Here is a 13,095-nt window from a genome sequence, read left to right as displayed (position 1 = left end):
TCCCGTCAGTGGCTGAAGCTTTGGACAGCGCCGGCTATAAAAGCTGGCTCCTGCCACGGTTGGGCAACTTTTTTCGAACTGGCTTCAAATAAAGTCTGCTTACCAGTCCTACTGTGTCCTGCCTCTTCTTTCCCACGCGGACCCATCTAACAGAGGGAAGTAAGCAGTGGGGTGCCACAAGGTTCTGTCTTAGGCCCAGTACTCTTCATTAACAACTTAGATGAGGGAATAGAAAGGGAACTTACCAAATTTGCAGATGATACTAAGCTGGTAGGAATAGCTAACATCCAAGAAGATAGGCTCAAGATCCAGATGGATCTTGACAGACTTGAACAGTGGGCCACATTGAACAAAATGAAATTCAATGTAGAGAAAAGTCCTACACTTAGGCAAGAAAAACCAAAAGTACACATATAGACTGGGTGAAACCAGGCCTAATAGCAATAACTGTGAGAGGGATCTTGGAGTCTTAGTGGACAGCCAGCTAAATATGAGCCAGCAGTGTGCAGCAGCAGCCAAAAAAGCTAATGCAAGCCTAAATTGCATTAACAGAGGGATACAGTCAAGATCAAGGGAAGTACTAATACCACTCTATAAAGCCTTAGTAAGACCACACCTAGAGAACTGCATCCAGTTTTGTTCACCATATTATAAAAAAGATGTTCCACTTTGCAACACTTAAAACCTCCAGGCTTCTCCAGGATGGCCCAATAATATTGCAACATTCAGCCTGGTCTATGATTACACTATATGTCATCAGCTAGGGGTCAGTTGCAGCTGGAACATTGGACAGAATTGTTTGTATGGACTGCTTCTACCTCTGTTCCCCCCACCCCCACCAAACTACAAAGATTGCAAGGGGTTTTAAATGAAACAAATATTTTATTATAGCCCAAGAAAAAATCAGGGTAGGCTTGGACCAGCTGCAATGTTATTCTGCAGTTCCATATCTTCTAGTCTTTCTTTTATTTTCTGAACCTTTTGTTTTCTGAACCTTTTGTTTTCTGAACCTTTTGTTTTCTGAAATCGCAAGATGTCCCTGCACTAAAAAAAGATGGGGAGGGGTCAAGAAAGCACTCCCAATTCCTGGACCTGCTGCTTCAGGTCAACTGCGCAGAAAGGCTGTACTTTAAATGCAGAGAAAACAGTTTTCTATTGACCATAAATACCTTAATTTTAACCAGGTTTAATTTCAACTTGTTCACTCTCATCATGTGAAACTCCATACCTAACTTAGCACTAGTCAATAGAATTTATTACTTGCTTGGAGTTAGCTGGCAAGTCATAGTAAAGTTGGAGTCATGACTTGCAAGTTGCTGTTTGAGGATGATATGCTTTCTTGTTGCTCTTTCCATTGTTCTTCAGACTCCAGTGATGGCATGGTTTAGGTATCTTTTAAATATTCTTCTTCCTTCTGTCTTTACCTTTCCCTAGTATTTGGGATTTCATTAATATCCAACTTAACTATCATGTCAGTTCACAAAGACTGTACATAATCTAGTGATATTAAAATAGCAATGAAATGAAATTATGTATTAAAACTTCAATAGCAAAAATATAAATGTTAATGCCCAATAAGAGAATACTGTATACAGAGCTCTATATAGGTGCTATGATTTCACAATCAGTTCCCAAAGATCTTCTGGAAAAGCTAAGCGTTAAAATTTCTGGAAAGCCTTGAGCATGTGGCTCGTTCATTTTAAGAACAAACCATTCCAGACATAGGCATCTCTTATTTTCATCCTGTTTTTCCTCTTCTGCATTTTAATGAGTGTAAACTGCTTTGGGATTTTAAAATGACAAATGGTATAGATAGTGTTAGATCGGGTAGATCGGTTCCCACAGAGACGCGAGACCAAGTGTACATTCAGCTCTTTATTTCAGTGTTAAGACCTGTACAAGATCTTGGAGTCGCAGCAGCCCTTCATATAGGGATTGCTCGCGGCTCGGCGGCCAATGACAGCGCTTTGAATCTCCCGCGATCTGCTCGGCTAATCGCGGTTGATTCTTAGTGCGCCAATCACGGCCGTTCAGTCGACCAATCAGGTCGCGGTCTGTGTGGACCAATCAGAATTCAGTGTTTGGAGAATGCTAATATAGAACACCCCTCCCCTCTTGGTTCAGTCCGACGAAGCGTGGTTATGTAGTCGCGTAGGTAGGCGGGGCTTCATACCTGCCTAGTTGACTTGCACGGCTCAGTTGCTGCTTGGTTCTTGACCGGTTCGGACGGACTCCTCGTCGCTCCGGTTCTCCTGGATGGAACCGCCTGGAAGGGTGAGCCGGGCCTACTGTGGTAGCTCCCACCCGGTCTACCCGGGTCGGTTGAGCTGCCAATTCTGTTGTTCCCACCTGGTCTTTCCGGGCTGGTCGAACTGGCTTGGCTGCTCCTTCCAGGTGAAGCTCCCAGTTGTTCATCTGTTGCGGTTTCGTTGTTTACTGGTGAGTATTGCTGGTTTATTTTGGCTTGGGGGTGCTCTGTTTGCGCTTTAGGATTTTCTTCTCCTTTATTGTTTGAGGTTTTTCCCCCCTCTGGTTTCTTTATTAGCGGTTGTTTGCGGTGTTTGCATGCTGTCCTTGTCGTTGGTGGCTGTTCTTGACCTTAGCTGGTCGATATGTCACTTCCAGCTTCGTCCGTCTTCGGTTTGTAGCCGGTAAGACCGGGGGCCCGTTACCTGGGTTATTTTAGCCGGTACCCAGAGTGGGTCCCCTGTAAAATTTTTGGCATAGACGGAATCCCCGATGTTGAATGATCGGTGTTTGCTGGATGAGTCTGGGGGTTTCTCGGGGTTGTATGTGGGGTGTAGCCTGTTTAACGGGGATCTTAGTTTTCTGCCCATGAGTAATTCTGCTGGGCTTTTATTTGTCGTGGTGTTTGGTGTTATGTGTTGTATTAAAAGCATTTTATTTATTTTTTCTTGTATGTCCCCGTTTTCTATTTTCTGTATGGTGTTTTTTGTGTAACGAACCATGCGTTCCGCCCGCCCGTTTGCCGCCGGATGAGCGGGCGCTGTCAACGCATGCCGTATTCCCTGTTCCGCCAGGAACTTTTCAAAGGCTAGCACGGTAAATTGTGGGCCGTTGTCCGACACTAGCACGTCTGGTAGCCCATGGGTGGCGAATAGTATGTTTAGCTTCTTGATGACGGCCTCGGTGGTTGTGGTTTTCATCGTACTTACCTCCAGCCAGTTGGAGTAAGCATCGACTGTAATCAGGAATGTGTGTCCCTTGGTTGGCCTGGCGAAATCTATATGGATTCTAGACCAGGGGCCCCGGGGAGTCTCCCATTCCAGGACTGGGGCGGCGGGCGGGCTTGGTCTGGTTTCCTGGCATTTCTTGCATGCGGCTACCCAAGTCTCGATCTGTTTATCCATTCCTGGCCACCAGGTGTAACTCCTGGCCAGGGCTTTCATTTGAACTATGCCCAGGTGCCCCTCATGCAGCATAGACAATACTCCTTTTTGTAGATTTTCTGGAATTACAACCCTGTCCCCCCAAAGTATTCAACCTTTTTGCGTAAAAAGTTCAGTTTGCTGGTTGCAAAAGGGTTTGAATAGTTCGCCACCGTCGCTTTCCGGCCACCCTTTTTCCACCCATCTCAAGACTCGCGCCAGCCGTTTGTCTTTATTAGTCTCTGTGGCAATGTCTGACGCGGTCAGGGGTGGGTTGGGCAATGTCTCTATGTGCAGGGTTGATGTTGTGGGTGCTGGGTCGTCCTCCAGGTCGGGCAGGGGGGAGCGGCTCAACGCGTCTGCATGCGAGCTGTTCTTGCCGGGTCAATGTGTTAGCAGGTAACTGTAGGCGGCAAGGAACTCGGACCACCTTGTCATTCTAGGTGACAGTATGTTCGGGGTGGCCTTGTTCCCTGCCAGTATCCCTAACAGCAGCTTGTGGTCGGTAATAATTGTAAAGGTCCTACCGTAGAGGTACTCATGGAACCTCTTCACACCGGCGACGACTGCAAGGGCCTCCTTGTCCAGCTGGCTGTAGTTCCTTTCCGGTTTGGATAGTGTTCTTGAAAAGAAGGCGATGGGTGCTTCTTTTCCATCCGGAAGCGTGTGGCTGAGGATGGCCCCGACGCCGAAGGGTGATGCGTCGCATGTTACCATCAGTGGTAGGGTCTCGATGTATTGGATGAGGACTGCGTCTGAAGTTAGCAGGTCTTTCATTTGTTTGAAGGCGTTTTCCTCCTGCTTCCCCCAGGTCCAGGTGGCTGTTTTGTCCAACAGCCTATGCAAAGGTTCCGCCGCCATTGCCTTTTGGGGCAGGAAAACATTATAAAAATTAATAAGTCCAAGAAATGCCTGCAGTTCTGTCTTATTCCTTGGTCTAGGGGCTTTTTTGATGGCTCTGAGCTTTTTTTCTGTTGGGTGGATTCCGTGCTGGTCTAGGAGGTACCCCAGGAATTCGACTTTTTCGGTGCACAGCTGGCATTTTTCTTTTTTGACTTTTAGCCCATAGTCTTTGAGTTTTTGTAACACCTCCCTTAGGCGGCTTTCCAATTGGTCCTTATTGGTAGCTGACACCAGCACGTCGTCGAAATAGGGCACCACCCCCTTGATCCCTTGGAGTAACCTTTCCATCAGGCTCTGGAAGACCCCTGGCACTACGCTGACTCCGAATTGGAGTCTCTTGCATCGGAATGCCCCTCGGTGGGTTACGATGGTTTGCGCCTCTGCAGTTTCAGCATCGACCGGCAGTTGCTGGTATGCTTGTGCCAGGTCGAGCTTCATGAAGACCCGGCCTCCCCCCAGTGAGTGCAGGAGGTGCTGTACCACTGGGACGGGGTAGGCACTCTGCTGCAGCGCGTGGTTGAGGGTGGCCTTGTAGTCACCACAGATCCTGACCGACCCATCCGACTTGATCGGGGTGACTATGGGTGTCTCCCACCGGGCATGGTCAATTGGCTCTAAGACCCCTTGCACGATGAGCTTGTCCAATTGCTCATCGATTTTGGGTTTGAGCGCGAATGGCACCCGCCGCGGTTTAAGGCGGATTGGGGCAACGTTTGGGTTTATGTTAAAAGAGATTGGGGACCCCCGGTACTTGCCTAGGTCGCCGTTGAAAACCTCTTGGCAGTCCTGCACGAGTGTTGCTTCCCAATCTGCCTCGGCGACGTGGTTGACGCCTGTCACTTCGATGCCCAGCGGTGCGAACCATTGCAGTCCCAGCAGGCTTGGGCGGTCCTTGTCCACGATTGTGAGTGGAAGCACCTCGGTACGCCCCTTGAAGGTTATTTTAAAATGTCCAATTCCGACTACAGGGATGCGGTTTCCCTGATAGTCCTTTAGGGTCAGCTTTTGATTTTCTAACTCGCGCCGGTGGATGGTAAGCACCAGGCGCTTGATTGTGCGCCAGGAAACCATGGAGAGGTAGGATCCGGAATCCACCTCCATCTCGCATGGTTGATCCTTGATGCCTACCTCCACGTGCACCTTCCGGGCGTCGGTGGTCGAGGAATGGCCGATGATGACCGTCTGATGGGTCTCCTCTCTCCACCGCGTCTCGCTGAGTCGCTTGCTTCGGCTGTCCCTGCTCCACCAGCTCTCGGCGTGACAGTCTCTGGTCCTGGGGGGTGCCGTCTTGTCGGGGGCTGCCGTCTCGTCGCCGGGGGCTGTGGTTCCTCTTGTTCCGGCATACCTTGGCGATGTGCCCCCGCTTATCGCAATGCCGACAGATGGCGTCGAGGAATCGGCATTCTGAGCGGGGGTGGTTGCCGCTGCAGCCGGCACACTGGAACCCCGAGTTACGGTCTCTCCGTTCCCGCTGATCGCGTTCCGTCTGTAGTCGGTGGATCTCCTCCTCCTCGTCCTCGGTTTCGGAAGAGTCGACGTCTCCATGGTGGGTGGTGGTGGTCGTCCTGGGGCTTGCTTCCAGGTGTTTCTCCGGTGCTGGGGTCGCTTCGATGGTTCCTGGCCGGTCCGCCGCGTTCATCTGCCGCATCCGAACCGCTGACTGTTTGGCTGCTTCAGATGCAGTCGCTTTGGCGATGGCCTTGGTAACGGAGATGTCTGCCCTCGCCATCAGCCGGCTCTGCAGGATGGGGTCTCTGAGGCCGAGGACCACGCGGTCTCGTAGAGCCTCGTCCATGTCGGTGAAGCCGCACATGCCTCCGAGGTCTTTCAGCGTGGCCACGAAATCACTAATGCTCTCGCCCTCTTTCTGGTCCCGCCGATAGAACTCATGCCTTCTGATGAGATTGGGCACGGCAGGGGCATAGTGGCGCCGCAGCAACGGTTCGAGGTCGGCCCAGTCCATCTCCTTCACGTCGGCAGGTTTGGCTAGGGCTTTAGCCATTTTGAACACTGCGGACCCGCAGTGTGTCAGGAACACGGCCCTTTTTTTCTGTCTATTGGCATCTTTTAGGTTGCTGCTCTCAAGGAACATTAGGAATTGGTCAATGTATGATTCCCAATCCTCGTCAGCCTGCTTGAAGGGTGCGGGTGGCGTGATGCTGCTGGCCATCTTATCGGACGTTCTGTGCCGCTTCGCCATGAGCTCGGTTGGTCTCTTGTCTCACGATCCCACCTTCATCGCCAGTGTTAGATCGGGTAGATCGGTTCCCACAGAGACGCGAGACCAAGTGTACATTCAGCTCTTTATTTCAGTGTTAAGACCTGTACAAGATCTTGGAGCCGCGGCAGCCCTTCATATAGGGATTGCTCGCAGCTCGGCGGCCAATGACAGCACTTTGAATCTCCCGCGATCGGCTCGGCCAATTGCAGTTGATTCTTAGCACGCCAATCACGGCTGTTCAGTCGACCAATCAGGTCACGGTCCGTGTGGACCAATCAGAATTCAGTGTTTGGAGAATGCTAATATAGAACAGATAGAGATATTTTAAATAAATGACATCAGCCTAACTAAACATGTGTACATCTGAAATATATGAACAATACCTGTTTGCTTCCATATACTAAGATAGCCCGTGCCAAATCTTGGAGTGTGTGAAGATCTACACATAATGTCTGGCTTTTGTTCTGACATCCTTGCTGCAACTTCCATTTCCATGGTTTGGCTACATCTTCTGAATAGAGAAAGAGTGTGCCTCTTCTTGTGCAATATGTTTTTGGGGGACACATCCCCCAGTACTTCTTCATGATCTGCCTGTGATCCAGTAGTCTGTTGACATTGCAAAGGCCTTCAGGAGACATCCAGTTCAGGTCATCCTAATATGAAGAAAAGGAGGAGGAGATGCAATAACAGAATGGATTTTAGAAACCAAACTTCAATCCACTTTTATGCAGGATCCAATCTGGGTTGGTCATTGGAACCAGAGGTTTTGTCTTTCAAGCTTTCAGATTCGTGCTGGAGCCCATTTTCAGAATATGTGCTGTTCTGTATGCGGTATTTATATGGTGCCTTCTGTATGTGGCTTTTTAGATGCTGATTGAGATGTATTAATGGCTGGCTTTTAAGTTGCTGGCTGTCCTTTGCTTGTGCTGCCTAGCTGCCTTCTAAGTACTTGAAATATTCAACTTTGCAGCGATTAAGATTGTTGGACGAGCAGGTACAAAAACAACCAGGGAAGTGATTGAAGCCTGGGAAACAGGCCCTTTGTCAGTCAACAGGAGTGCTGATTTACCACCAGCATACCACACCTCAATCAGCATCTAAAAAGCCACATACATAGGCACCATATAAATACCACATATAGAACAGCACACATTCTGTTAGAGAGAAGTTCCTGAAGATAGGCACGAGTCCAAAAGCTCAGAAGACAAAACCTCTGGTCCTGGTGACTGACTTGTATTGGATCTTGCAACACATAAATTCACCTTCATTCATAATACAATTTTCTATTTGCACATATTGTACAGGGCAGTCCTATTGTTGATAGCCAGTTTGGTACATAAGGCTACAAACTGGGGGAGTGTGAGTTCTAGCCCTTCCTTAGGACAAAGCAGACCTTGGCTCAGTCATTTTCTCTGAGCCCTAGGAAGGAGACAATGGCAAATCACTTCTGAAATCTTGCCAAGAAAACTGCAGGCTCTGGCAGTGATCAGGAGTCAAGACTAACTCAAAGGCATGTGTCTATGTGTAGGCGTGCACACACACACATATGCATGCACACTCAGAGAATTGTTAGCTGCCATTTGAAGAGGATTTATCAATCACATTAATAAATGTGAGATGGCATAGCAGATGTTTTCATGAATTTTCCAATAATGCCAGCAGCATATTTGACAAAACTGCTTTCTCTTATTTTGAAACATTTCATTTTATATGAATCTCCTCCCTCCTCCTGAATGAGCACAATAAAATAGACAAGCAAGGGGGTGGGGGTGCTGAGAACTCTTCAGTTAAAGCAACATGATAAAAAGAATAGACAATCAAACATATTCCCATAAGGAGAGATTAGCTACCTAATACCCTCCCGAAGTTTTTTGCTTCTAGTAGGGTGAAAGATTTCCATAAGCCAAACAGCTGGACAATATCAAATCACCAATTTGAGATTATTCACTACAGAAATAATCTAATAAGATGGGTAATAAGGGATAAGAAGTTTATATAATATTATATTGGAATGGCTGTCATCCAGTGAAGTTTTGAAATTTTGTTTTGGATTTTGGAAGGTATATTGAGCTTGGAGAGTACAGGAGGTTTTTAATTTTAATTCAGGCCTGGATTTGGGACAGATATGGCATTGGTCACACCTTTGGATGATCTCTGGCGGGAGCGGGATGGGGGTTCATTGGCTCAGGGAGAATTGCCACCTTTGGTCTTGGATGGGGTAGCACTACCCCAAACAGACCCTGTGCGTAATCTAGGGGTTTTCCTGAACTCACAACTCCTGCTCGAAGAGCAGGTGGCGATCGTGACCAAGAGGACTTTTGCACTGTAGGAAGTTAGCACCCACCCCTCTCCTAGAAAAATGAAATATCCTGGGAAATATTAAAAAGGCAGAATATTTCCCCTAAAAAGAGTAAAGTAGAAACTCAGAGAAGCAGAAACTCAGCCCCCACCCCCTTTGCTAATGGGCCATTAAGGCCTAGGCCAGAGTATTCTACATAATAAAGGGTCTACCCATCTCAACACCTGGCCTGGGAAGATTGTATCAGCCAACACTCAGGTGAAGCCATGTGGTCCAGACAAAGCCTACAAAGTTAGCTAAGACCCCGGCCCCTGGGAGTCTGACAGCCAATGGGATACGCTTCTTACACAGGAACAGGAAACACTAAGGTGGGGCCCAACAGAGGTCTCTCAGCATCTTGGTCCTTCCTTCTTGACCTTCCCTTCTCACCCTGAAGTATGTGATCATCCTTTCTTTTTCACTTTGGAGCTCCAAGCCATGTGGCCCTGCTGTCCACCATTAAACCATCTTTCCAAATAGCCTCCATGTTTCCAGTGTCTTTTTTCCCACTTGGAACTGAACCCAGAAGGATATTTCTTTCAATAGCACAACTGTGGGTTGTGGACCAGTTACACCCTTTCCTGGACCAACAGTCCCTACTCACAGTCACTCATGCCCTAGACATTTACCGTCTTGATTATTGCAATGCACTCTACATGGGGCTGCCCTTGAAGAGCATCTGGAAGCTCCAGTTGGTGCAAAATGCAGCAGCCCACATGGTTTTGTGCAGACCCCAGTATGCACATGTGACACCTCTCCTGCAGGAGCTGCATTGGTTGCCGATTTGCTTCCGGGTGCAATTCAAGGTGCTGGTTGGCACCTTTAAAGCCCTTCATGGTTTGGGACCAGATTATCTGAGGGAACGTCTCTTGCTGGTCACATCTACCTGACCCATTAGAGCAGGGAGGCAGGAAATGTTGTGGGTCCCATCCCTGAGGGAGATATACCTGGTAGGACCCAGAAGAAGGGCCTTCTCTGTGGTGGCTCCCTCTCTCTAGAATATCATTCCCCCAGAGATTAGAATGGCCCCCATTCTAGCACTCTTTCAGAAGGCACTGAAGACCTGCCTTTGCCTAGGGAACCCAGAGCAGGATGGAGCCCATCAAATGGCTAGTGTGATCTGCTGTCATCGAGGTGGTGGGTGGGAGTTGGGCGGGTGATTTTTTTATTTTTTCCAGATTTTGTTCTATTGTACTTTATTAATTTATTTGATTCTTTTTGTTAGTTTTTATTGATTTTTAATTTTAAATATGGTTTTACATTGTGTAAGCTGCCTTGAGTCACCATGGGCGAATAGGCAGCAATATAAATTAAATAAATATTGGAGTGGCTGTCATCCAGTGAAGTTTTGAAATTTTGTTCTGGATTTTGGAAGGTATATTGAGCTTGGAGAGTATAAGAGGTTTTAATTTGGATTTTAGGTTTTTTTTTAAATGTTTTACTATAGGGTTACACTGTAGCTAGATACATCTAGTAAATAAATAGTTATAATTTTATTATAACCACTGAATTGCACTGTAGGAAGGGTCTAATTCAAGTGGGTGCAATATCCACCAAGCCTTGAAATAGGATCTTGGAAGCTATTCCCCACAAAGTAATAGGTGGGTTCAAATCAGAAACTGAATTTTATTCCATTGTATTTAAATAAAAGATTACTCTCCAGTTGTGTATGATCACTTTAAAATTTACAGTTTGGGAACAGTCCCTGGAGTCCTCTAGGTTTTTTATTTATTTACTATTTAAATAATAATAAAAAAGCTGAAGACAGTTCTGGTGTCTCAGCTTGTGCATCTCTGGATCAGTGATGCAGAACCCCAGCAGCTTCTCAAGAGCATTGCATGGATTGCACACATAAAACCAAAAGAGAGAAAGAGGGGGTCATCATGTGACTACACGGAGGGCCCAGAAGCTGCTGGCAGCTAGCAAAGGCCATTTCTGCAATTCCCACATGATGACAGAGTCATAAGATTATAACCTCAGAAAGAGGGATTACATTTCAGCATCCACAGGGGATCATCATAGCTTCCAGTAGTAATTTATCCAGACTTAGCTGTGGCTCCTGACTTCTGCTATGGACTATGGAGGAAGTCCTGAGGCATAACATTATGAGGCATTGCTATTCAAGTGGCGGCTTCTGAAGTCCTTTCCAAATAATGTATCTGATAGAAACATGCCTCTGCTACATCATCTGATTGATGTTTTGACCAAGCGTGCAAGATGTGATATTTTCTCACTGCCTAAAAGTGAAACTGGAAAGCTATTCGAAGAGACACTGCAAAACAGTTCCTGAAGAATTATACTGTATATTCTTGAAAACTTGGTGCAGCTGCTTCAAGGGTTCCCCCCACTTTTTCTGTATGTGTGCATGTATACAAGGCATTTTGTTATAATTGTAGCCAAAGCAAAGCAGCTGTGCTGAGCCTTTGGAAGGAAGCATTTCTTTGAGGATCTGAGCAACGGATTTGGAGAGGTATGATTCATAATGGTCTTTTACAGCAGCCATAGTAAATATGAGTCTACTCCTAACAATATACAGTTATTGTAAACATGGTATAAAAATGCAGATTTAAATCACAGCCCTTCAGACTTGACTTTATGGAGAATCAAAGAAAGCCCTCTAACATATTTGGCAGAATTCTGGACTTTTCCGCTGTCTCGAAGGAACAGAAATGAAATGGATAAATTCTTTCTAGAACCTACATAATTTGCTCAGAGACATTAGATCAATTGTAATCTATACTCCTCCTTGACAGATTTCCCTAATTCCTGGTTCTGCTTTGACCCTTACTGTGATGTGATAGGTTCTTTCATTTCCCATCTGATCCTGTCGGCATGAACCGCTCCTGTATATTGTTTATGGCCCAGCATGACACCATCTCTGCACATGACTGATCTCTGGAATTGGGGCTTGTAGTGTGTCAACTCTCCAGGATATCAGAGATCTGCATGGACAATGACACACTAAGTGGGTTTACAGATTTACTTCAGCCACTTGTCCAGTAGATTTATACTGGGTTTCCTCTACTTCCTACATGAATGATTGCCTGAATAAATGAATTGCGCAGTCAAAGACTTCAAAACTAATAAGATCAGGGCATTAATAAAGATGCAAGATTTCAGCCTATATGTGATAGGTTTTATTCTAGAGTTTCCTTCTCCTTTTTTCATTAAAAAAAAAAGAATTTGAAAAATGACATCCATAACAATAAAGTTATTTTACCACTATAAGAACATGAAAGAAAAAATAAATAAAACTGCTTACTCAAAGGTACAGTAGTTTGGTCTATTATAGCATTTGCCATTAAGAAATATGGATATATAAATACTTAAAATGGATATATAAATACTTAAAAGCAGAAAATGAAACTGTCAATCATAATAAGCAAAGGAAAGGTTTTATTATATGGACTGAGAACAAATGAAAAACTTAAAATGCTCAGAAAATTAATATTCATAGCAAGTAATTAAGAAGAAACAAATATTATTAGCTAAAGTGTTTAACTTCTCTGTTTCAATAATGTATCATAATATATAGGAAAGCTGCAAAATATTTATTCTTTTCTGAGAGTAAGCCCTACTAGATATAATGAGATTTGTTTTTAAGTAAATATTCATTGGAATTGGCAGGACACTTATTTGTTTCCATCACCATATATACTGTAACTGGAATATAACACCAGGACAATTTAAATTTATTTTTCTTACTAATTCAGTGATTGAAAGATCAATAATATATTCTACTTTTATGTACTTTTATTATATTATTTCTCTTCCAGAGTTCTTCAGTGTTGCTGAACAACACTATAATTAGCTGAAGTAGAATAAAATTTGGAAATTGATATATAAACATTATATAATATTATTTAATGTCATATTTAACTACATCACCAAACTCATCCTATGTTGTCTGCTTACAAAAGTTATTTTAGATATAATGTTACTTGAAAGCTTCCTGTTAAGAAATTCTGCCCATTTATTCTTTTCCTGCTGGAAAGAACTGATCTGTTTTCATTATTTCTCTTTTCCCAGGTTAGCCAAATAGATATTTCATTAAAATAAAGAGAAAAGGGAAGAACATGTGCAGAAATATGATAGTTCCAAAAAGCAAGCATAACAAAATAAAGCAGAGAGTTTTGAAATAAAAAGAATTGTTATCTATAAATATATTACTTTTCATATTACTTTTGCACTTGCATTTTTAGGCAAGATCTTACAAAACTGGGGATCATAAAATCAACAACGAA

At 44.9% G+C, this 13,095-nt stretch overlaps 1 protein-coding gene across 2 annotated transcripts in view; it reads right to left on the bottom strand.

Moving 5' to 3' along the window:
- The window catches only part of KIAA2012 (KIAA2012 ortholog), a 140,390-nt gene that overhangs the window by 125,709 nt on the left and 1,586 nt on the right, over positions 1 to 13,095 (bottom strand). For both annotated transcript variants that reach the window (XM_087949790.1, XM_087949797.1), the window contains exon 3: positions 6,897 to 7,166. In XM_087949790.1, coding sequence (XP_087805916.1) covers positions 6,897 to 7,166 — 270 coding nt within the window. The remainder of the gene's footprint in view (positions 1 to 6,896; positions 7,167 to 13,095) is intronic.

This window comes from Notechis scutatus, chromosome 1, assembly GCF_049901735.1.
Source record: "Notechis scutatus isolate UNSWTSFEM ecotype Mainland chromosome 1, rNotScu1.2, whole genome shotgun sequence".
In the NCBI taxonomy this organism is placed as follows: domain Eukaryota; kingdom Metazoa; phylum Chordata; class Lepidosauria; order Squamata; family Elapidae; genus Notechis; species Notechis scutatus.
Note: the sequence above shows the minus strand (reverse complement) of the source record. Positions and strands in the feature narration are given on the sequence as shown.